This window comes from Protobothrops mucrosquamatus, unplaced genomic scaffold (assembly GCF_001527695.2).
Source record: "Protobothrops mucrosquamatus isolate PMUCROS unplaced genomic scaffold, P.Mucros_1.0 scaffold957, whole genome shotgun sequence".
NCBI classification, from domain to species: Eukaryota; Metazoa; Chordata; class Lepidosauria; order Squamata; family Viperidae; genus Protobothrops; species Protobothrops mucrosquamatus.
Genome location: NW_015387201.1, coordinates 36,406 through 58,851, shown reverse-complemented (window position 1 = coordinate 58,851; position 22,446 = coordinate 36,406). Strand labels below are relative to the sequence as shown.

General features: G+C 46.7%; 2 protein-coding genes across 2 annotated transcripts; one reads left to right on the top strand and one right to left on the bottom strand.

Annotated features, from left to right (window-relative positions):
- Window positions 1-198: 198 nt before the first annotated feature.
- On the bottom strand, window positions 199-6,978 carry LOC107290685. Its single transcript, XM_015819591.1, has 9 exons — window positions 6,890-6,978; window positions 6,159-6,279; window positions 5,682-5,835; window positions 4,281-4,426; window positions 3,983-4,159; window positions 2,938-3,054; window positions 2,597-2,683; window positions 767-914; window positions 199-307 (listed from the first exon to the last, which is right to left on the bottom strand). The coding sequence occupies exons 1-9, from the start codon at window positions 6,907-6,909 to the stop codon at window positions 276-278; spliced, it is 1,002 nt and encodes a 333-aa protein (XP_015675077.1). The 5' UTR covers window positions 6,910-6,978; the 3' UTR covers window positions 199-275.
- Window positions 6,979-12,276: 5,298 nt separating this feature from the next.
- Window positions 12,277-20,866, top strand: LOC107290684 (solute carrier family 35 member E2A-like). The gene is made up of 8 exons (XM_015819590.1): window positions 12,277-12,744; window positions 13,055-13,190; window positions 13,672-13,799; window positions 15,592-15,712; window positions 15,928-15,981; window positions 17,028-17,100; window positions 17,758-17,903; window positions 20,281-20,866. Exons 1-8 carry the CDS (start codon window positions 12,396-12,398, stop codon window positions 20,531-20,533), a joined length of 1,260 nt encoding a protein of 419 aa, XP_015675076.1. The 5' UTR covers window positions 12,277-12,395; the 3' UTR covers window positions 20,534-20,866.
- The last annotated feature ends 1,580 nt before the right edge of the window (window positions 20,867-22,446 follow it).

The following is a 22,446-nucleotide window of genomic DNA, read 5'->3' as shown; positions in this document are numbered from 1 at the left end:
CGACGGTTCTTTGGAAAGTAGAGTAGGAGCGTGCGTGGTTTTCTTCGCTTTTCCGCAGGAGGAAGGAAGGCTGGGTGGGGCGGTCCCGGAGATCCAGCGAGGCAGAACGGAATCCTAGCCAGGGGAGCAAAGGTCTGCCTTGGGATCCAGTCTCTTCTGCCGCTTCTCCATCCGTCTCCAGAGTCCAACCGGGGGTGGGGGAGGGGGGAATCGGGTTCTCCCAACGAGATTTTTCACTCTATAAGAGCACATCGGTTTGGCAACGGAGCTGCAGGTCACGAATCGATCCTTCCATAGGAAGAAAACACTGGAGGCAGAGCGAGAGAGAAGAGGACATCAACGGCAATGACAACAGAGGGCAAAAAAAACCTGACTTAGCAATAGAAACGTTGGACTCCCTTGTGGCTGTACGCCAAGGACGCAGGGTGAGAAATTCGGCCTGGGCCCTAACTGGCATTCCCAAGCCTTGATTGGTAGCTTCTCCACCAATCGGAAGTCGGGGCGAGAGCAGTTTCGCTGTGATCCCATAATGGGTAGTCTTCCATTTGCCTGGCTTGGTTCGGAGGGCTTTTCTGCTGATCTAAGGGGGCCTCTAGGTTTTCCTCTTTAATTGCCAGGCTGAATCGGTCGACGGGATTTGAAAAAGATGGATTCGCCTTAGCCAGGCGGTGCCTTGTTCTCAATCCCCGTCCCAGCTGCCCGCTGAAGAGACCCGCCCTACTCTGAGGTTACTCCCAGACACCGTTCCTGTGTCTCTGATACTCACTCCTCTCTCTCAGGCCTTGCCCAAAGCTCTGATAGACGTGGAACATTGCCCAAAACAGGACGCTTTTGATCGTCACCGAAATGCAGGAGCAGGTGATGATGGCCGCTTCCAGGGCATAAGAGCTTCCTTGGCCCCATTCTGTTATGACCTGGGGAGGGGGGGGGGAGAAAAAAACCACATCCCGCACGGATAAATAACATTTGTAACAGTAAAACGATTAGCCCCAAAATGGAATGAAATTCACACCTGCTTTCATTTCAAAGTATCTCACCGCAGACCCCGTAGCACAGTGTTTCTCAACCTTGACAATTTTAAGGCATGTGGACTTCAACTCCCAGAATTCCACAGCCAGCATTGAAGTCCACATGCCTTAAAATGGTCAAGGTTGAAAAACACTGCCGTAGCACGTTCCTCGCAAACAGCAAAATTTAACAAGCCACGGTCTGCAGCCACAAGCTGGGAATCTCACACATCCACTAAGCCACCGTTTCTTTTGATCTTGGTTTGTCGGTGGACCTCCAAAGGTGGTGCTTTGGCTCTGCCTGGCCTAATCTCTCCGTGCCATCTACCTTGCAAGGATGTTGTGAGAGAAAGGAAGAAGACAGTGCCCTAGGATCAGAGTGTGCTCTATTGGATCGGAAAACCGAGATCCGTGGATATTCTAATGCCTAATTAGGAGACTTTGCCCACCGAAAGGTCTGTAAGGCTTGGCCAAAAAAAAAAAAAAAAAAAAAATGAAAATTGTTCCTCTATCTCCCTCTGCTTAATCCCACTGTTGAGAACTGCTGGAAGATTATCTCTTGTTTTATTTTTTCAAAAGAATGGGATTGTTGTGTTCAAGGCTGCTGGCGGTTTTTCTGTCGTGACTTAGGAGAAACATTCCAGACGGTTTTGACGTTAAAGGGCTTTGCGAAGCCTTCAAAAATCTGTTGTTTTTTTTTTACCTTGAGGCTTTTCCAAAGGGACCTTCAGCTGAAGTTTTGAATGCTGTCCCAGTTAGCTGTTTCCTTGACTTATCTGCCTTTCTTTAGATCAGTGTTTCTCAACTTTTAAAATGTGCGGACCTCAGTCCCCAGAATTCCAGAAATTGAAGTCCACGCATCTTAAAGTCTCTAAGGTTGAGAATCATTGCTTTAGGGTTGAAAAAACAACAACACTGAAGTGGTGACTGTGGCGTTCAACAACAGACTGTTCCTGGTTTTAACAGATCTCTATGATAAGGCACCAATGATTTCCTAAGTTGGTTGACCGCAGTTTGAGTCACTGGATCAGACCGCATGTCTTCATTGGGCCTACATCCTATGGATGGGATCCATCTGAAGCAGGGGTCTTCAAACTTGGCCCTCTGATGACTTGTGGACTTCAACTCCCAGAATTCCTCAGCCAGGCTGAGGAATTCTGGGAGTTGAAGTCCACAAGTCATCAAAGGGCCAAGTTGGAAGACCCCTGATCTGAAGGTGTTTATGGCCGAGTTCTGAACATTATGGATGGAAACCAAAATTTCATCATCATAGTATAACCAACGGGGGCTCCTTCAAATTTCAAAACTGGCCCTTGGCTTTTTCTTTGTTTTTTTTTTTGTTTCCTCCTCCACGAAGGTTTCACCAGCCTTAGGGACCAAATTTCCCTAAAACATTGGGCACATTTTAAAGAGGCGACATGCTCTGGGGACTTGCATTTTCTTGTTCCTTTGGGCTCCAGATTCCACTTCAGGAAGTGGGGTAAAGGTTCTGCCACCCTTAACTTCCTTCTTACCCAGGGCTGCCTCTGAACGAGAGAGGAATTCCCCCTTATCCTCCTGGAATCAGTAAACCATTTGGCAAGACTTACTGCGTACAACAGATATGCCAGATAAGCCACTTCTGGTAAATTCTGAAGCACAAAAATCCAGGCCAGAGGTTTCAACTCTTTTAAGATCTAAACAAAAAAAAAAAAAAAAAAGGCACGGGTGACTGAAGGCTCGCTGGTTGAAAAAGAAGCTATCACATCAGTTTTAGCTGTAAAATACAGAAGCGGGCGCAGTCTTTGAAAGAAGCTATACAGTTCTCCACAAATATTAGGAGAAGCTATACAGTTCTCCACAAATATTAGGAGTTAAAACAGCCATTAGCAGAACTGGACAGCCCGCGAATTCTACGATAGCAAAGCCACAGTTATTGAAAATAACTCACTGCAGTGATGCCACAAGCAACCTTGAGAACCGCCCAGCAAATCCCAGCAGCCAGGAACACACTGTGCAGACTCGAAATCTTTCGGGTTGTGGTCAGCAGCAAGACAGACAAACAGAGCTGGGAAATAGAAGAGAGATCTCTGCAAGACAACAGCCAGCAGGAGAGAGCTGCAGATCACCTTCCCATCCCTGAATCAGGCAGTGGTTCAAGATCGTTCCTTGACCGTTTCAGGGATCTTTAGGAATCCAATACAGCCATGCCCCCCCTTTTTTCCCCGTGATCCATTCCTTTCTCCATCCTTTTTGACAAACAGCTAGTTTTCTATCAGGAATGGCCCAGCCCATCTGGATTGTTCTGAGGGGCTTGCTCGCTCCCGAGTTTCTTATAAGTTTTAAAAAAAAATAATAAAACTTAAAGAGTATCCACCAATGTATACCGACACAGCCAATTGCACTCAGGACCTTGAGAATGGAAACAGGATTTAATTCAGGAAAGGTCCCCCCCTTTCTGAAACTCTTTTCATCTCCAAACTCTTGAAGAACCGATAAGTTAGGACTTTGGTTTCATGTAGGATATGAGGCTGGGGATAAAGGAGGCTATCTCCTTCTCTGGAATGCCCACCTATTGTAGAAATATTCTAAAAACGCCCAGCTTCACGAGATAACCCATCATCCCCATTCTGGTGGCTTCCAGCAGGACAGTACTACAGTGCTCATCATGGCAGAAGGATTAGAACTGTAGTCCAGGCCGCTCTTGGGAGGACCACAGGCCGAAAAAGGTCAACTGGCAGAACTCTTTAAAACAGTGTTTCTCAACCTTGACAATTTTAAGGCATGTGGACTTCAACTCCCAGAATTCCACAGCCAGCATTGCTGGCTGTGGAATTCTGGGAGTTGAAGTCCACATGCCTTAAAATTGTCAAGGTTGAGAAACACTGCTTTAAAAGGTGGGCAAAAAAGCATCTCGGCTCCTTTGCTGGCGGTCTTTAGTGGCAGGATCTCGGCTTAGGACTCAAACAGGAACAGGGTTTGTTGCCAGGGGCTACCTGAGCCTGGAGGTCAAAGGTCAGCATGGAAAAGCAGAGGTTCAGCATGAAATACTGGGCCTGGAGGCTCTCCAAAGCCCCGCCCACCCGGAAGGCCATCCGACTCTCGCTCTGGATCAGGATCACGGCGCAGCTGACGTCAAAGGCCCCCACCAGAAGGATCAGGACGAAGCGGGCCTGGCGGAAGAGGGCAATGAGGGGACTGGCAAGGGGAGCCCCGGTTAGCCCATCCTCCCCAAACAGGACGCCTCGTCGCCGTCACAAGGGTTGGGAGGAAGATGGCCGGCCAGATGCTCACCAGCAACTCCGTCTTCTGCTTGGCGGGGAGGACGGTGAAGTTGATCACGGAGCGCAGCATGACCAAGGCGATAGAGAGGACAAAGACCACCATCTCCTGGCGATTCTCCTGCAGGATTCCTCGGCTGACGTAATAGATGCAGAACACTGCCAAAGGGGAAAGGCCTGGTTATCAGTAGCCAGCTAAAAAGGGGAGAAGAGATTTCCCGGGGCGAAAGCAAGAGCCCTGAGGTCAGTTCTGGGCTTGAAGTGCCTCCCCCGTTTTCATGAGGGCCAGAACCTTGCTTCGTTTAAAACGGATAAAGCAAAGGAAGCATCCGTCCTCGGGCCGATCCATCCGGTCTGAAAGTTAGGAAGATCAATTTAATGGAGGCTGCAGAATCACAGTTTGCCTTTTTCCTCTTAAGCACCACAGCAACTAGCAGTACTGGTGAAAAGCAAAGCTACAAAGGACAATCAGTGCTAAAAGTAGCTAACAAATGGCCAGCTTGCTGTGCTACAGCCTTGATAAGCCATGGCCTGTTTTAACTATGCTTTGAATAGACCCAAGAAGGATGGATTCAGATATTGTACCACGACGGGGTTGATTTCCTTTAATGCTGTGGATAAATCCGACTCTCCTGGTGCATAAACTAGGGAGGGATTAAAAACAAGCAATGTTTACTTTCTATGGCCAAAAAGAACCAAGATTCTGGAGTGGCACAAAGCCCAAATTTTGGGTTCTTCTTGAAAACTGCCCCGGGCCATTCCAAGGCCTGTCTCCTCTATCTTTGGATCTTTACCAATAAAATGCCAAAATACAGGGTGGAAACTCTGCCGAGAGCAGGATTCAAGTGGCAGAGAAGTTTGAGAGGGTTTCTATAAAATCTAGGATAGAGGTGCCACCTACTGCCTGGAGTGGATATTATTTGCAGTTTACAGGACAATACAAGACTTTAGCAAGCCCATAAACAGGGCGACAATATCATTGGGAGAGTCCAAGTCTTGACCCCTCCCTAGAGATGCAGAAATGGCTGCGAGCCAGATGAAAGTGACTACACTTAACCACTCTCTTGCGTAGCAACAGAAATGTTGAGCTCCGTTGTGGTTGTTAAGTCGAGGTCTACCTGTAGTTATGATCTAGGAACTGACCGGATCCAAATCTGATCCTGAGACAGAAAGTAGGAAGGACAGACTTAGGACCGTGTATGCAAATTGGGGTCTACATAGCGATAGCCAAATATAAAGGAGGGTAAATTATCCTTCAGGGTTTTTTTTTAGAAAGACTCAATTCCCTTCTTGCCTCTTGTAGAAGAATTAGAACAGTCTGGGCCTAGATGCCTGTCAAAAATATAATGTATGTAGAAAAAGACTGTTTTTGCGCCCTCCCCATCTTTCTAGTTTATAAGGTTTGCCAGATTACCGAGGCCAATGATCTGGATGAGAGACACAGTAAAATCTTCATTTTTCTGCTGGATGAGGGTCTCTATGGTTAATCCAATGACACTCAACAGCGAAAGGATGGTGACACAGAAGTAGATCTTGACAGGGGACGACAGTTCGGACCATCGTTTGATCTGGAACGATAAAAGAGTGCAGCTAACGTAAAGAGAAATTCTCCTTCAAATTGGACTTTAACTTGCCCATTTAGCCCACAATCCGGGTTGGTCCCATCCAATAATTTACTTTTTGAAGCTGGTTATAAAGACAGGGAAATGCCATCGGCTTGCTGCAAGCCGCGTTTATAAAATTAGCAGAAAGCAGTTCGTGGCAATGACTCAGTGTGGCTTATCTTAGGCGAGAGAGACCTTTGTTCTTTCTCCAGATATCACACACGCGGAAACAATGGCTCAAACCACTTCGTCGAAATTAACAAGCTTGGTGAAATCCAGATACTTACAGGGCCGCACGGCGTGGCAATCAGGTCTTGGTGTCTTGGTGTTAAATTTGGCAGTGGACAGTTTATGCTCTCGTTTGGCAAAGGAGAGGCCAGAGCTTCTTCTGACTGGGAAAGGAGAACCCTAGACGGACAAACAAATAATATAAATGGAGGTTCAGGCAAATATGTTATGTGTGGAAAGCTAAGTTTCTAGTCCTCCTGAGGTGGATGGGTCCACGCTAAGGTTTATTTTGCACGACGCATGGAATTACAAGCTGGCCAATGATGATTAGCCCCAAATATTGTGGGGCTAGGATTCACACTATCCTGCAAACTCAGTTGGGCTGATTGACTAAACCATGATTCCATTAACCAGGATAAGCATCAAATGCAACCGCACCCTGTGCACCTAGCGGGCTCCTCCATCAGCCTGGCATCTCCCAGATGCGCTGAGACCCCAGTTTCCATTATCCCCAGGCAGCATGATGGAGATTGTAGTCCCACATTTGCCCCCCCCCTTCCCAGACTATCAACTGGAGGAACGACAATCCTTTCCTGCTGAAAACCCAAACCCACATCTGAGGGCCGTGACGTCAGAGGGTGTGGTGACGTCAGAGGAGAGGCGCCGTGATGCCACTCTGACGTCACGCCGCGGGCAGGGAGACGGAACTGTAACGGAAAGCTGTCTGCTCCCTCCCCCGCCCCCCACCGTCGTGTACGGATCCCCGCAAGGCTCAGTAACCGGCTGCTACCTCGTGTCGGGCGTCTCCATGGCGACGGCGACCGTTACATGCCCCAGCCGAGCGACGAGTGCGGGAAGTGGTGTCGGGCGGGGGCCATAGAAAAGGAAGGGCCTCGCCCGAGCAGAGCAACTTCCGGCCGAGGCGGAAACGCGCCATTTTCAAGTCCTGCGCCCGCCTTCCGGGAGAGTTCGAAGCCGAGGTGCCATAAAGAAAGAGACGCCTAGAGTTACTCCTCGCTCGTGACGTCACTTCCTCCATCCCGTAGCTACCCGTTTCTAAGCTGAGGGGCCAAGCGCGTCATAGTCCTGAGCTGCCTCAGAAGGCAATAAAGCAATTTTTTTTTTATTTTTTTCTTATGGACATCCTGACCTAAATATTCCCTTCCTTGCTTGTTCTGGACAAAAGAAAGGAGAAGACACCTGTTTGCCTCAAGAGGACTAGAGATTTGAGCATACCTGTAAATGGAAGCATGGTAGAAAGCGAGGCCTCCAACTTCAGTATCCTCACCACTATTTCAGTTCGTTTTTAGTTTTCAATGTAGAGACTAATATCTAATAACTGTGAAGATTGTTGTCTCGTACCTCAACAGGACTAGAAACCTGTTTGGCTTTGATCATAAATGGTTGGAGGCTCACCTTAGGGAGCTGTCGCTATCTCGCATGCCTTGCCTTCCTGGAGTCCAGAGTGGATGAGCAATTTTTAAATTGACTTGTAAACTGCCCAGAGCCACTTAGACAGTGAGATTGGTGGTGTGTAAATTTGACAAATAAATAGAATACAATAAAAAAAAAACCTGAAAGGTTAAGGAATGTTTCTCTTATTGCTACCAAATCTGTAGACTCCAGTGGTACGTTGTCTCTGAATTAGTCCCAGAATGACTTTTTATCCCTGCAACCTCAGCAAGAGAAATCATTGCCCCTGTTCAGAAAATCCAGCTCTTGCTTTAAACATTGGCAGGGTAACAGAATAATAACAGATTAACAGAGTTGGAAGGAACCTTTGAGGTCTTCTAGTCCAACCCCCTGGTCAGACAAAAAACCCTATACCATTTCAGACAAATGGTTGTCCAATCTCTTCTTAAAAACTTCCAGTGTTGGGACACCCACAACTTCTGGAGGCAGGTTGTTCCACTGATTAATTATCAGGAAATTCCTCCTTAGTTCTAGGTTGCTTCTCTCCTTGATAAGTTTCCATCTGTTGCTTCTTGTCCTGCCATCACGTGCTTTGGAGTATAGGTTGAGCCCCTCTTCTTTGTGGAAGCCCCTCAAATATTGGCTCGCTGTTACTGTGTCACCCCTGGTCCTTTTCACTGAACTAAACATACTCAATTCTTGAAGTAGTCTTTGAAAAAAATAATAATTGTGAGGGTTACTCCAGCTCCATATTTATTTTTTTTTAGGGCCATTTCTCAAAAGAAAATTGAATTTGGGAATCACTGAGGTTTGTTCTTTTCCATATAGGAAATGTGAGTCTGAAAGCAATTTGCATTTTACGCATGCCCAGAGTCATCATAACCACACACAAGTTAAACCTGGCCTATGCACGGCACATTGCTAATTTCTCTCTCTTTTGTCTTTTTTCTCCTCCCCGCCTTTGATTTGCTCCGCCTCTGCCAAAGGGGGAGCCGTTTTCGTAGCAGGCTGGCCTCCCGATCTGATGGAGGTAGCCCCGGTGATGGCTGCGGAAGAAGAGGACAGGATCTGCCAGAGAACAGAGGCAGGTGTGTTTGTACAGGACAGTCCGGACACAATTGTGTTGCGCTGCATTGCAGGAAGGCATAATGTGCAACTGGGGTTTGAAAGGGCTGTTCTAGAGACATTTGACAAGCCGACCTTTTCTGGCTTCACAACTGCAAAAGGAAATTGATTTAGAAACGAGGACGTCTTTGTTTATGTTTTTATTGTTTGTTGCAGGATGTGTTGCAGTTATTTGTTTATGAAATTAATAACTTTTGACTAAAAGACTTTGTGTTGAATTTTGTCCCAGCTGAGAAAAGTGAGCAGGGTGCTTGAATTACCCTCAGGAGCTAGACAGAAGATAAGTTTGGAAATAATCTGAACGGATCCTTTTTAGAATTGTTTTACAGGAGGTATATAATGTGAATCACTGTGGCATAAACCTTCATGGTCTGCTAAAGCTAAGCCCCCTGAAATTCAAGAGGAACCGAGAAAATTGAATTATTTGTCCAAATGTTTTGTTATTTATGAATATAAATCTGTGTTATATTTAATGTATCTTTAATCAGGCAAGAGAGTTATAGCAGGGAAGAGGGTGATAAAATATCGTTTGTATATCATCATGGCTGGGATACTGTACAGTTCAAAAAATTATGAGAGCCATACGCAATTGCATTTGTATTTACTTTCTCTATTTCAGTATATATACACATGATTTTTTTCTGTAACAGGACTATACTATGAATAGGCATATTGAGTGTGTTTATGTACATGAAGCTTAAAGGAGTACATAGTAGCTAATGAGGGTTGCTACCATCTCATCTTTAATAATATTAAGTAACCTCTGAAAAAGGTTAAAAGGTTTCCATTATCACAGCTCTGATCTAAAAAAGTTCATTCTTGATCAGTTGCATTTTGGTGCTTTCAGGGACTGGAAATTCCCTAAGAAAACAGCATTTTTCCTGCTCCTTCACATTTGTTTAATTTTTCAAGGGCAGAGTTGGCTGCACAAAGGGTCGTCATTTGGCAAGTATATTTGTAGACCTGGACATAAGGAAAGATAATGCACAGGGGAGAAAGCACAGTATGAAACCAAATAATCAAAAGGCTGCCAATTTTTAACTTCTCATTACTTGTGACTTTGATGTTGAAGGTTCTCCTCCCATGTCTTGAAACAGGCAGCTTTCAAAAATGAGCAAAAAGTTCCCTTTGTTGCCAAAAGTATCACAAATATGAGGTCTCTTGATGTTTTTTTGCACAAACACAGACTGCTCCTTTCACCTTGAGTAGACAGCAGATTTTGCAACCTGAATAATTTTGAATGGAATTAAGGAAGATTCATTGCGGGAGAAAAAAAAATGCTTTATATACAGTACATCTTACATAAACCACCGCTGGCTTTTGGGAAGGCTTTTTCAACGAGTGTTTGTTCCAATCAGCTTTGTTAAAGATTTTTTTTTTTTTTTAAATTTTTCCTAACAGCCAGGCGAATCCAGGGTGGCGAATTTATTATTTATTTATTTATTTGTTTGTTTGTTTGTTTGTTTGTTTGTTTGTTTATTTATTTATTTATTTATTTATTTATTTATTATTTAAATTTATATACCGCCCTATCTCCCTTACGGGACTCAGGGTGGTGAACAGGCAATAATAAAAATCACAATAAATATTGAATAAAAAGCCTGCTCTAAAATACCCCATATAAAACCCCTAGCAAAGCCCAATCAAAACTACGCCAGGCCGGCCGCATGGAATAGATGGGTTTTCAAGGCTCACCTTGTTTTTAATTACATTTTGTCCATCGGACTGTAATTTCATTTGGGGCCAAGTGTAACTGCCTCAGTCTAAAACCTTTTTCTGTTAAACTTTGAACTTGGCTTATCAATCTGCCCTTTGCCCAGAGAGAGGTTGGCGTTAACACAAGATAACGCACCCAGCCTTATTGAAGAAACAGTGCCCTTTCTTACTTTGCCATCTACCGTATTTTATTTCTGCTTGTTTACTTCTCAACAGCCTCTCTCTCTCTCTCTCTCTCTCTCTCTCTCTCTCTCTCTCTCTCTCTCTCTCCAGCTGCCTGCTTTCTCGGAGGGAGAATGAAAATAAACATCTGGCTGTATTTCATTTCAACTGAACTCTCATTATCCCCATTACAGTATTATCTTTTCGGTTTGATATTCTGTCGGACTGAGTGCCCTTCGCTGTAAGATGGTCTGCTTTTGATGAAAATCTGGTTTGGCAATCTGGCAGTCGCAAAACTGCTCCCTTGTTTGACGTCCTTTTCTTAGAACTTCTGTGGAACTTTTTTTTCCTTTTTTTGGCAGAGATGGGCTTTGAAAGACGTGGCGCCAGGTCACAGCTCAATTTTCTACCTCTCCCGACCATTTGACTCCCAGCCAGTCAAACCGATTTTAACTTCTGACAGCAGCTGTTGGCTTGGCTCTGTTTTTTTTGTGGCTTTCTGATGAAGCAAGGATATCTCAGGGCTGAATATCCACTTCTCTGCAAACCCCTTTTAATTGGAACCGCAATGATTTGGGGAAATTTAGTACAGGATTTCTGCAGACAGCGGCAGAGGGGCAATGTGGGCTGGGTAGATATAAAAAAAATACGAAGAGAAATATTTCATCATGGAGGGGGGGGAAAAACCCACTAAATTACGTTTAGGCTGCCTTTCTGTTTGTAGTTTGTTGAAAGTGAGTACAGGAAGTCCTCGACTTACGACAGTTTAGTTAGCGATTGTTCGAAGTTACAACAGCACCGAAAAAAGGGACTTATGACCGTTTTTCACACTTATGTCCATTGCATTATCCCCAGGGTCACATGATCAAAATTCCAATGCTTGGCAACTGACTCGTATTTATGACGGTTGCAGCGTCGCGAGGTCGTGTGATCCCCCTGAGAAGCAAAGCCAAGGGGGGAAGCCAAATTCACTTAACAGCTGTGTGACTAACTTAACAACAGCTTAACTGTGGCAAGAAAGGTCGTAAAATGGGGCAAAACTCACTTAATTGTCTCACTTAGCGACAGAAACGTTGGGCTTGATTGTGGTCATAAATCAAGGACTACCTGTATATAGAACTGGACGTAAAGAGGACTAGTATCGTCTCGTTTGGTTGTTTTATGGATTTATTAAATTTAAACGGCCACCCATTTCACTGAGCGGCATCTGAATAATCCTGAGTTTTCTTAACATTGTAGCTGTGTGTTTGCATTTTAAAAAGGTAATCCCCTCGTAAACCAGCTGGAGATGTTGGCTAGAAGAGGAAGTATGTTCCACAAGGCATTGTTGTGGCTTGAGAGGAGAACAGCTGCATGTAAAAAAATAAATAAATATAAACGGTGAAAATAAATAGAATTACTACTCCAATGCTGGATGCTTCAAGCGTTCCAGGGGTGTCTGGGACTTGTAGTCCCAGATAAGTGAAGGGTACCTGTTTGTGAAACCTGCAATAAATGCCCAGGAGTGTGTTGGTGATTAAAATCCAGCACTCATAGAATCCTAAAGTTGGAATTCAGTTTACTTTATTCATGCTCTGATGTCCAAACTTATTTACTTATTTTCTTTCTTTCTTTCTTTCTTTCTTTCTTTCTTTCTTTCTTTCTTTCTTTCTTTCTTTCTTTCTTTCTTTCTTTNTCCTTCCTTCCTTCCTCTTTCTTTCCCCCTCCCTCCCTCCCTCCCTCCCTCCTTTCCTTCCTTCCTTCCTTCCTTCCAGACAATGGAGCCACGTGTGACCAAATGCACCTGAAGCTCTTTGCAAGCCAAGGAGACTTGGAGGGGCTGCCTTCTCAAGATCGAAGGCTCTACTTCCGGAGCTGAGCCTCAGGACCCACCTCCCAACATGGCCACCCTAACCAGCAGTTCCACTTTGGACCCGGCCGACTCCGGCCTTTCCACCTCCCTCGCTTTGCCTCTTTTGGACGACAAACCCAAAGCGAAAAACCTCTTCCAGTTTGGCTCCCTCTTCCACGGCCGGAGCGAACGCTTCGTCATTGCCCGGAGCGACAGCGTGCCGGAAGAGAACGTCCTAAAAATCACCATCACGGAGACTACGGTTATTGAGTCGGACCTGGGCATCTGGAGTTCTTACGCCCTCACCTACCTCACGCTGTGGTTCTTCTTCAGCTTTTGCACCCTTTTTCTGAATAAGTACATCTTGTCGCTGCTGGAAGGGGAACCGAGTATGTTAGGCAAGTAAACCACAATCATTTTCTTCCTTGTGCCCAGCCTGGGAGAGGACAGATGCATCTTGTCACAGGAAGCAACTTTAAGGCATGTGGACTGGCTGGGGAATTCTGGGAGTTGAAGTCCACCTGTCTTAAAGTTGCCCACTTGAGAAACACCAATTGTTTCGAGTGCTGAAAAACACGATCCCCTCCATCTTGAGTTTGTACATATCATAGTTTGTCCTCTGACTGGAAAGGGAACGTCAGGCCACTTTTTCTCTGGGTATCCTAATTTTAGGCATCTCTTGTTTCTGTCTTTTTTTTTTTTCCCCAGGCGCCGTTCAGATGCTCTCCACCACCTTCATTGGCTGCGTCAAAATGTTTGTGCCCTGTTGTCTTTACCAGCACAAAAGCCGTCTCTCCTATCCTTCCAATTTCATCATGATTATGCTTTTCGTTGGCTTGATGCGGTAAGGCCTGGGCACATTTGGAGAAACTGAGTCACTTCTTCACTGCTGGATGACTATCTTTCTTTCCCCCCCCCTTCCCCCCAAACATCCAAATCTGTGTTCCCCCTTGGAGAAAACTAAGTTGTTATTATTATTATTTTTTTACGTTAGCATTTTTGGAGGAATCCTCTGAGACAAACCTTGGAGAATTTTCTTTTTTTAAAAAAATTAATCTGCTCTTGCATTAGCTGTTTAAAAAGCTTCGACTTTTCAGATGTTTCTGGAGTACATCTCTATCATCCGCTATGGATTAACCGAAAAACAGATTTATAGATTTAGATATTGGGTAAAAAACTAAAGTCTTCCACTGCTGACGGCTTTTTTTCTTTTTTCTTTCCCTTCTGGAAACTTTCTGGGTCAAGGAGGAGGCAAGAAAGAAAATAAGTGTTGGGTGTTTTGACCGCTGAAAATTTAAGCTGCATTTTCCCTTGCTCCTTCTCAGATTTGCGACTGTGGTTTTGGGGCTCGTCAGCTTGAAGAACGTGGCTGTTTCTTTTGCCGAGACAGTGAAAAGCTCAGCACCCATTTTTACCGTTATTATGTCCCGCATGATTTTAGGAGAATACACCGGTACGTTTTGCTGAAATCAATATATCTTAAACGTGAAAACTGAACATAGGATGTAGGACAGTGGTGGCGAACCTATGGCACGGGTGCCAGAGGCGGCACTCAGAGCCCTCTCTGTGGGCACGCGCGCCGTCGCCCCAGTCCTAGGCCTTCAGCTGGGTTTTATAAAACCTTTTCGCTTTAGGCCTCCGCCGCCGTGTGCAAAAAAAAAAAGGTTCAATCAATCAGTCAATTTCAACTTCTTGCGGGGAAAAAAAAGATCTTGCAAAGTTGGAATTGATTGATTGAACTTTTTAGTCCCACCCAGTCTGCCGTGACCACCGCAGCCATGCCCAGCCAGTGGGCCACGCCCCCAATTGGCCACACCCAGCCAATGAGCCACACCCACCTGGCACCCGACGATGCATAAGTGGGTTTTGCGTTGCAGTTTGGGCACTCGGACTCTAAAAGGTTCGCCATCACTGATGTAGGATATCTTTTGATAATTCCTATCTTTGGAGCAGTTTTTTAATCAATATTAAGGAAAAGCTCTGCCCACGTAGCCTTCATTCCTGATTGTCAGAAATTCAACCCTGGAGAGCTTTTGAGCTGATGATTTTCTCCATTATTTGCCGATCCTTCGAGGTAGGCTACATTGGCAAACAGATTCCTCAGAAAACCACCAAAAAATCCATAACTTTATCTTATTGAAATAGACAAAAGTTTTTGGATCTTGAAAGCTTGACTGCATCTTCCTTCCCTTTTAGACACTCTTAAAGTGTCTAAAAGGGAAGGAAGATGCAGTCAAGCTTTCAAGGTCCAAAAACCATTGTCTATTTCAATAAGGTAAAGTTCTGGGGCCAGTTTGAATTTCTTTTTTTTAATGTTTTCTTCTTTCTCCGGGCTTAAAACATGTTTTTTGGCAATTATCGTCTCTGTCCCACTGGCCTGTTTGGTTTTGGTGTCATCTTACAAGAAAGATTTCAGAAACCAGCAGTGTAAAAATGCAAGATGCTTTGGGAAATGTATCTCCCCAGTCCTATCTTCACCCAGCTGGCTAAAGGCCTTCGCTTGTTCCGCCCTCTTGGCTGCCGATCTGACTTCCATATTGGAAGCAAGTTGCAGGCATCCATCCATCCTCCAGATGTTGCTCAATGTCCTCTCCCAGAAGTCCTGTCTGGCAGGACGTTTGAAAGCTGCTGGAGTTTGACCACACATCTGGAAGAGTCTCTCCCTCTATACCATCAACACTGAGAGTTTGGTCTGTTGGTTAAGGCACCAGGCTGGAAAGCAGAAGGCCATGAATTCAAATCCCACCATAGCCTGCTGGGTGAATTTGGGCAAGTCTCTCTCTCTCTCTCATTCCCTCCCTCTCTCTCTCTCTCTCTCATTCCCTCCCTCTCGCTCTCTCTCTCTCTCATTCCCTCCCTCTCGCTCTCTCGCTCTCTCTCCCCCTCATTCCCTCCCCCCCTCTCTCTCTCCCTCACTCATTCCCTCTCTGTCTCTGTCTCTCTCTCTCTCTCTCTCTCTCTCTGTCTCTCTCTGTCTCCCCCCAAGCCACCTCACAAGGTTGTTGTGGGGGAAAAAAATATGTTGGATATATTCATAGCCTTGGGTTGTTCGTAAAAACAGCGAAGGCGGGATGCAAATGAATAAAATAAACAGACTGCTCTGCCCTTTGGGGTGCAAAGGAGACCACTTTGCAATCTCCCTGAACCTCAAACACAAGTCTTTAATTGGCTGTTGTTGTTGTTTTTTTAAAAAACAGTTTCTATTCTTCTCTTCTGATTTCTCATTCTGCCTCTGATTGTCCCAGGGCTGTTTGTGAACCTGTCTCTGGTCCCCGTGATGGGCGGGCTGGCCTTGTGTACTGCAACCGAGCTGAGTTTCAACATCCTCGGCTTCTCGGCAGCTTTGTCGACAAATATTATGGACTGGTAAGTGCCTCTGCAGCTCAAAGGGGGGAGTTTGCATAAAGGGGAGCAGCCGACCAACGGCTTCTCTCCTGGCCTTATCTAGAACAGTGGGACTTTTATCTAGAAAACACCTGCAGAGTTATTTTTAGCCTTTCTGGGCAGTTCTTCCCGTTTGCTCTGGGTTATTTCCACTCCACCTTTGAAACATAAACACGGCTTTCTTCTCCTTTTTGCAGCTTGCAGAATGTTTTCTCCAAAAAGCTGCTGAGTGGGGACAAATACCGTTTCTCGTAAGTATCTAGTCCTCATTGGGATGATTTAACAGAAGCCTCGCTCTCCTCCGTTCTGATCCCAGTGACCCACATCAATTTCCTCTGGGGTCCTTCTAGTCCGTAGGGGCTGCAGACTGACCCGTTTAGCAAAGACCTGGGTTCAGATCTCCCAATTGGTCACAAAAAAAAGACCTGGGCAATAGTTTTATAGGGGTGTAGAGGTAGTCCTTGGCTTATGACCATAATTGAGCCCAAAATTTATGTGATTGAGTAAGACATTTGTTAGGTGAGTTTCGCTCCATTTTACGACCTTCCTTGCTACCGTCGTTAAGTGAATCATTGTATCTGTTAAGTAAGTCACACGGTCGTTAAGTGAATCCGGCTTCCCCATTGGCTTTGCTCATCAGGAGGTCGCAAAAGGGGATTACAGGACCCTCCCCGGGACACTGCGACCGTCGTAAATGCGAGTCCGTTGCCAAGCATCTTGAGTTTTGTTCATGTAACCCTGGAGACGCTGCAACGGTCGTAAGTGAGAAAAACGGTCATGCCGCTTTTTTCCAGTGCCGTTGTAACTTTTTTTTTTTTTTAATTAAAAGTTTTATGGAAATTACAGTATAAACCCCCATACCCACCCCAAAACCCCTCCCTCCCCCTCCCCCACTTCCCAGAGCTGAACACAGGGTTACAAATATAATAATCAAAATCTATCCAGCATTAACCAACTATTAAAATAACCAAGTCCATAATGCACTTTAACTCCCCTTTAACACAAATTTAAACAAATTAAAATTAAACACAATAATAAACCTATTCATAACCTAAATATTAAACAATACAATACTGATGTTAAAAATAATAATAATATCATATAATTAAAACTAACAAAAATTCCGTTAAAATAAACTATTAATAATAAGTGCCGTTGTAACTTTGAAGGGACACTAAATGAACGGTCGTAAGGAGAGGACGGCCTGTATTTCAGATAAAGCTGGAATAAGTGTTTGGTTTACTGAATTCATTCCTCTTCAACTCTCTCTCTCTCTCTCTCTTTTTTTTTTTTGCAGTGCTCCCGAGCTTCAGTTCTACACTAGCGCAGCTGCTGTGATCATGCTTATCCCTGCCTGGGTCTTTTTCATGGTGAGATGTGTGTTCTGTCACCAGGCCACAACTGACTTTTCTGTTTTGTAGTGTAGTAGAACACAGACTTGGGGAATGTTGGGAAAGGTTGCAAGTTGCAAGCCAGCATTCGGCAGGTGGGGCCCAAACTGAGTGGAACCACCATTTTTCTCTTTTCTGACTGTTTTTTTTTGCCCATGCCCTCCCTCCCTTTTTCCTTCCTTCCTTCCTTCCTTCCTTCCTTCCTTCCTTCCTTCCTTCCTTCCTTCCTTCCTTCCTTCCTTCCTTCTCTCCTTCCTTTCCTCTCTACCTCTCTCCTCCTTTCCTCCCTCCGTCCTTCCATTCATTCTTGCATCATCTCTTTCGTCTCTTTTTCTACCTTTCTCCCACTCCTTCCTTTTTCCTTTCTGCTCCTTCCAGTCACCTGCTGGGAAGAGAGGGGAAGACTTCCCTGGATCGACCTAGCTATATGCTTGAAAAATGACTTGATGCTCACCTTGGGGTTGCCAGTCCCAGGTCAATAAGGGTGTTTCCTTCAGCACTCCCAAGGGTCTTTTGTTCCATAGGGCGTAAAATTGGGAGAAGGTCTCAAATTGAGCTCCTGGCACTCCCCGCCCTCCTTTTAACCTCCTGCCCTGTCCCCTCTTCTGTTTCCTTCCTTCTCTTCCGGTCTGGAAGGATATGCCGGTGATTGGGAAAAGCGGGCGGAGTTTCCAGTACAACCAGGACATCGTGGTGCTGCTTCTGATGGATGGAGTGCTGTTCCACCTCCAAAGTGTCACCGCTTATGCCTTGATGGGGAAGATTTCCCCCGTAACTTTCAGGTAAGCCTCCCCCCCCCAGAAATACCATAGGGCAGTGGTTCTCAACCTGTGGGTCGGGACCCCATTTGGGGTCGATCAACTATTTCACGGGGGTCGCCAAGCAAAGCTGTCCGCCATTTTTTTTCCCTTTTCTGGCGGGTGCCTTACCTCCCTTGGGCTGGGCCAGCTGGTGGTCGGCCTGCTCCGTCTCTGCCGCTTGCCAGCTACGCCTCGGCCGGCGCAGGGGGCGGAACCACGCATGCGCGGTGCTCCCGGGCAGGGAAAGTCCTCGACCTACGACCGGTTGGGTAGTCCTCGACTTACGACCGGTTTAGTCCTCGACTTACGACCGGTTGGGGTCGCGGCATTAAAAAGGTTGAGAACCACTGCCATAGGGTCATCATCCAATAAGAAACCCCTTTATTTCAGAGGTAGCTTTACAATGGAAACCGTGGGGTGGCTTCATCTAGGGTGGCAAAGATTCCTGGCTCCCGTTTAGCATGGCCTTCCTGATCCTGAGGCCCTCCGGGGCAGCTGGACTACAGCGCCCATCATCCCTGGCTGTATGGCAAGGGCTGCAGCTTGTCTTGGTTTTGGCAACGGTGCTTAAAATTAGGCAGGGCAGGAGAGCAACAGACGAAAGNCCCTCTCTCTCTCTCTCTCTCTCTCTCTCACTCACTCACTCACTCACTCACTCTCTCTTTTTTTTTTTTGCAGTGCTCCTGAGCTTCAGTTCTACACTAGCGCAGCTGCTGTGATCATGCTTATCCCTGCCTGGGTCTTTTTCATGGTGAGATGTGTGTTCTGCCACCAGGCCACAACTGGCTTTTCTGTTTTGTAGTGTAGTAGAACACAAACTTGGGGAATGTTGGGAAAGGCTGCAAGTTGCAAGCCAGCATTCGGCAGGTGGGGCCCAAACTGAGTGGAACCGCCATTTTTCTCTTTTCTGACTGTTTTTTTTGCCCGTGCCCTCCCTCCCTTTTTCCTTCCTTCCTTCCTTCCTTCCTTCCTTCCTTCCTTCCTTCCTTCCTTCCTTCCTTTCCCCCTCCCCTCCTGTTCTCTCTGCCTCTCTCCTCTTTTCCTCCCTCCGTTCTTCCATTCATTCTTGCATCATCTCTTTCGTTTCTTTTTCTACCTTTCTCCCACTCCTTCCTTTTTCCTTTCTGCTCCTTCCAGTCACCTGCTGGGAAGAGAGGGGAAGACTTCCCTGGATCGGCCTAGCTATATGCTTGAAAAACGACCTGATGCTCAGCTTGGGGTTGCCAGTCCCAGGTCAATAAGGGTGTTTCCTTCAGCACTCCCAAGGGTCTTTTGTTCCATAGGGCGTAAAATTGGGAGAAGGTCTCAAATTGGGAGCTCCTGGCACTCCCCGCCCTCCTTTTAACCTCCTGCCCTGTCCCCTCTTCTGTTTCCTTCCTTCTCTTCCGGTCTGGAAGGATATGCCGGTGATTGGGAAAAGCGGGCGGAGTTTCCAGTACAACCAGGACATCGTGGTGCTGCTTCTGATGGATGGAGTGCTGTTCCACCTCCAAAGTGTCACCGCTTATGCCTTGATGGGGAAGATTTCCCCCGTAACTTTCAGGTAAGCCTCCCCCCCCCCAGAAATACCATAGGGCAGTGGTTCTCAACCTGTGGGTCGGGACCCCATTTGGGGTCGATCAACTATTTCACGGGGGTCGCCAAGCAAAGCTGTCCGCCATTTTTTTTGTCCGCCATTTTTTCCCCTTTTCTGGCGGGTGCCTTACCTCCCTTGGGCTGGGCCAGCTGGTGGTCGGCCTGCTCTGTCTCTGCCGCTTGCCAGCTACGCCTCGGCCGGCGCAGGGGGCGGAACCACGCATGCGCGGCGCTCCCGGGCAGGGAAAGTCCTCGACCTACGACCGGTTGGGTAGTCCTCGACTTACGACCGGTTTAGTCCTCGACTTACGACCGGTTGGGGTCGCGGCATTAAAAAGGTTGAGAACCACTGCCATAGGGTCATCATCCAATAAGAAACCCCTTTATTTCAGAGGTAGATTTACAAAGGAAACCGTGGGGTGGCTTCATCTAGGGTGGCAAAGATTCCTGGCTCCCGTTTAGCATGGCCTTCCTGATCCTGAGGCCCTCCGGGGCAGCTGGACTACAGCGCCCATCATCCCTGGCTGTATGGCAAGGGCTGCAGCTTGTCTTGGTTTTGGCAACGGTGCTTAAAATTAGGCAGGGCAGGAGAGCAACAGACGAAAGGGTTTTCGTCGTTTTCATATATTAAGATCTGCAGTCAGTTTCCTGGGGGAATCTCGGATTGGGCCCGATCCGCCCAGAATCTCCTCCTATTTCCTGCCTACTCCTGCCTGGGCACCTCCTGAGTGTGAAATTACTCCCAATTTTCTCAGTCTCCTCCTGTTTTCCCGTCCTTCCCCAGTGTTGCCAGCACGGTGAAGCACGCCTTGTCCATTTGGCTCAGCATCATTGTCTTTGGGAACAAGATCACCAGCCTTTCGGCCATCGGGACAGTCCTGGTGATCATCGGGGTCCTGCTGTACAACAGGGCCAAGCAGCACCAGCAGGAAATCCTCCAGAACCTGGTGGGAGCAGCCCCAGCCCCCCAACTCTCTCCAACAATCAATGACGACGCTGAGCCTCTCCTCTCCAAAGACCCCCATCCGTTCGAATGAGACCTCCGCCTGCACCTCGGCCTTAACTTTGCTACGTGGAAGTTTAGACGAACGATGTTTTCCTTTCGAAGCCCCCGGTACCCTCCCCCTGAAGGCCCATCCTGCACGCCAGGCAGGGCGTGCTGTGACCAGAAAAACGGGCGCAAAGACCAGGTGAGAATCACAAGCATCGGATGGAAGAGCTCTTCCCAAGACTTTACTCTCTGCCACCCATCATATTCAAAGTCACTTTTGGTCCGTCCTCCACCGGACCGACGTGAAATCCAGCCAGGTTTGCCCTCCGCCCAAGGTTACAAAACCCAGAGACTTCTTTGCCTGCGCACAGGAAGGGAAAGAAAGCAAGAGCCAGCTGGGTCCATGTGTTGGATGCTGTCCGCCAGTACAGCGGTCCAAACTCCCAAGGCTGGAAAAGAATCGGGTTTCAAAAAGCCTCAAAATCACCAAATGTCCTTGCCGGGAACAGCTGGATCTCACAGCGTGGTGGAGAGGGTGTCAAATGTGCCACTGGCCTTCCGTCCCAGCACATCCTTCGCTAAGTCTCGAGTTCTGGATGAAACCGTCTGAAGATTTGCTGCTGAGATGTCCTCAGCAGTTTTGACCCACGGCAGCCTCTCTCACCTCCCCCCCCCCCACGCCGACCAAGCTACAGTTTTCAGCTTCCCCTCAGAACGGACCTCCTTGGCTTGTTTGTGGGGGGCAGAGCTGAAAAATATTTGGCACAGGAGCCAAAGGAGAGACTGCTCGAGTTTTGTTTTAATTTTTGTTTCCGTGCTGTCCAGAGCAGGCAATAAACCCAGCCGACTTTGGGGATCTGGGTGCCTTAAAACTCACCCTGAGTTTTAAGACCCGACACTTTTGGGGATTGTAAAATGAGGAGAAAATGGCGTATCGTCCTGGATCGTGTGGCATGATGCCGCCGAGCACTCAGATAACCAAAAAAGCTGCTAGAGAAGGAAAGGAGATTTCACGCAGCAAGGCCCTCTCAAAATAACGTTTGAAAATCCCATGGGGACTTTGGGAAGCTGTCTTTATGTCATCGCATATCCGTTTAACCTAGTTTTGCTACTCTAGGACCATTGAACTAATTCCCTCCCAGTTAACCACAAATCCATCCAGGTCCTTGTGGCTTGAATATTGATAGGCCAGGACTGAATTGTGCTCTCGGATCGTTAGCAGGTTCCTCGGAAGTAAAATCCACTTGAGCCAGGCAGATTCCCATGAACTGAGCCGCTTGAAGCGCTCAGCCTGCATGGATTGTCTTGGCTACAGTCCATCTGAACTAAACGTGCTCAGTTATTAATTGTAGGGGGGGAAATAATGTTAATAAGTTTTTAATTTCAGAGTGAAAAAAATTGCATTCCACACTTCCTGATTTGTCAGCCAGGAACCTCAACTGGTTGCCCCGCTCCAAATGTGGTTGTCTGTTCCTTCTCACCCCCACCCCCAACTCATTTTTGTTAGTCTTTGTGCGAAAAGGGTAACGCAAACACTTCTTTCTTTTGTTAAAGAGAATATGCGGAGCGCTGGACTTCGGATGCGAAGTTTCTCAGGCAGAACAGGCTCCCCGCTCTCGGTCCCTCCAAAATGCCGAAATGTTTTCTCCCTTTTCTGGGCATACTTGAAGGCAAATGTTTTCCTGGTGCTTTGTGTGTTGGGACCAAACTGTCAACGTCTCAGATGCCAAGAATTTGGATTTAAGAACGGTGTGTGTGTGTGTGTGTGTGTGCTTCTTGCTTGATCAGCATCAGCAACTCAGCATCGCTCCGATGACCACTTTGCAATCTTGACTAGTCCAATCCTGTGGATAACTTTTCGTGACCTGTGTAAGACACAAATCATTTAGGATTTGCTTGTTGTAGGGAGTTTCTCCCCCCCCCCCTCCAAAAAAGAAACTTTTACAGTGAGGTGTAATC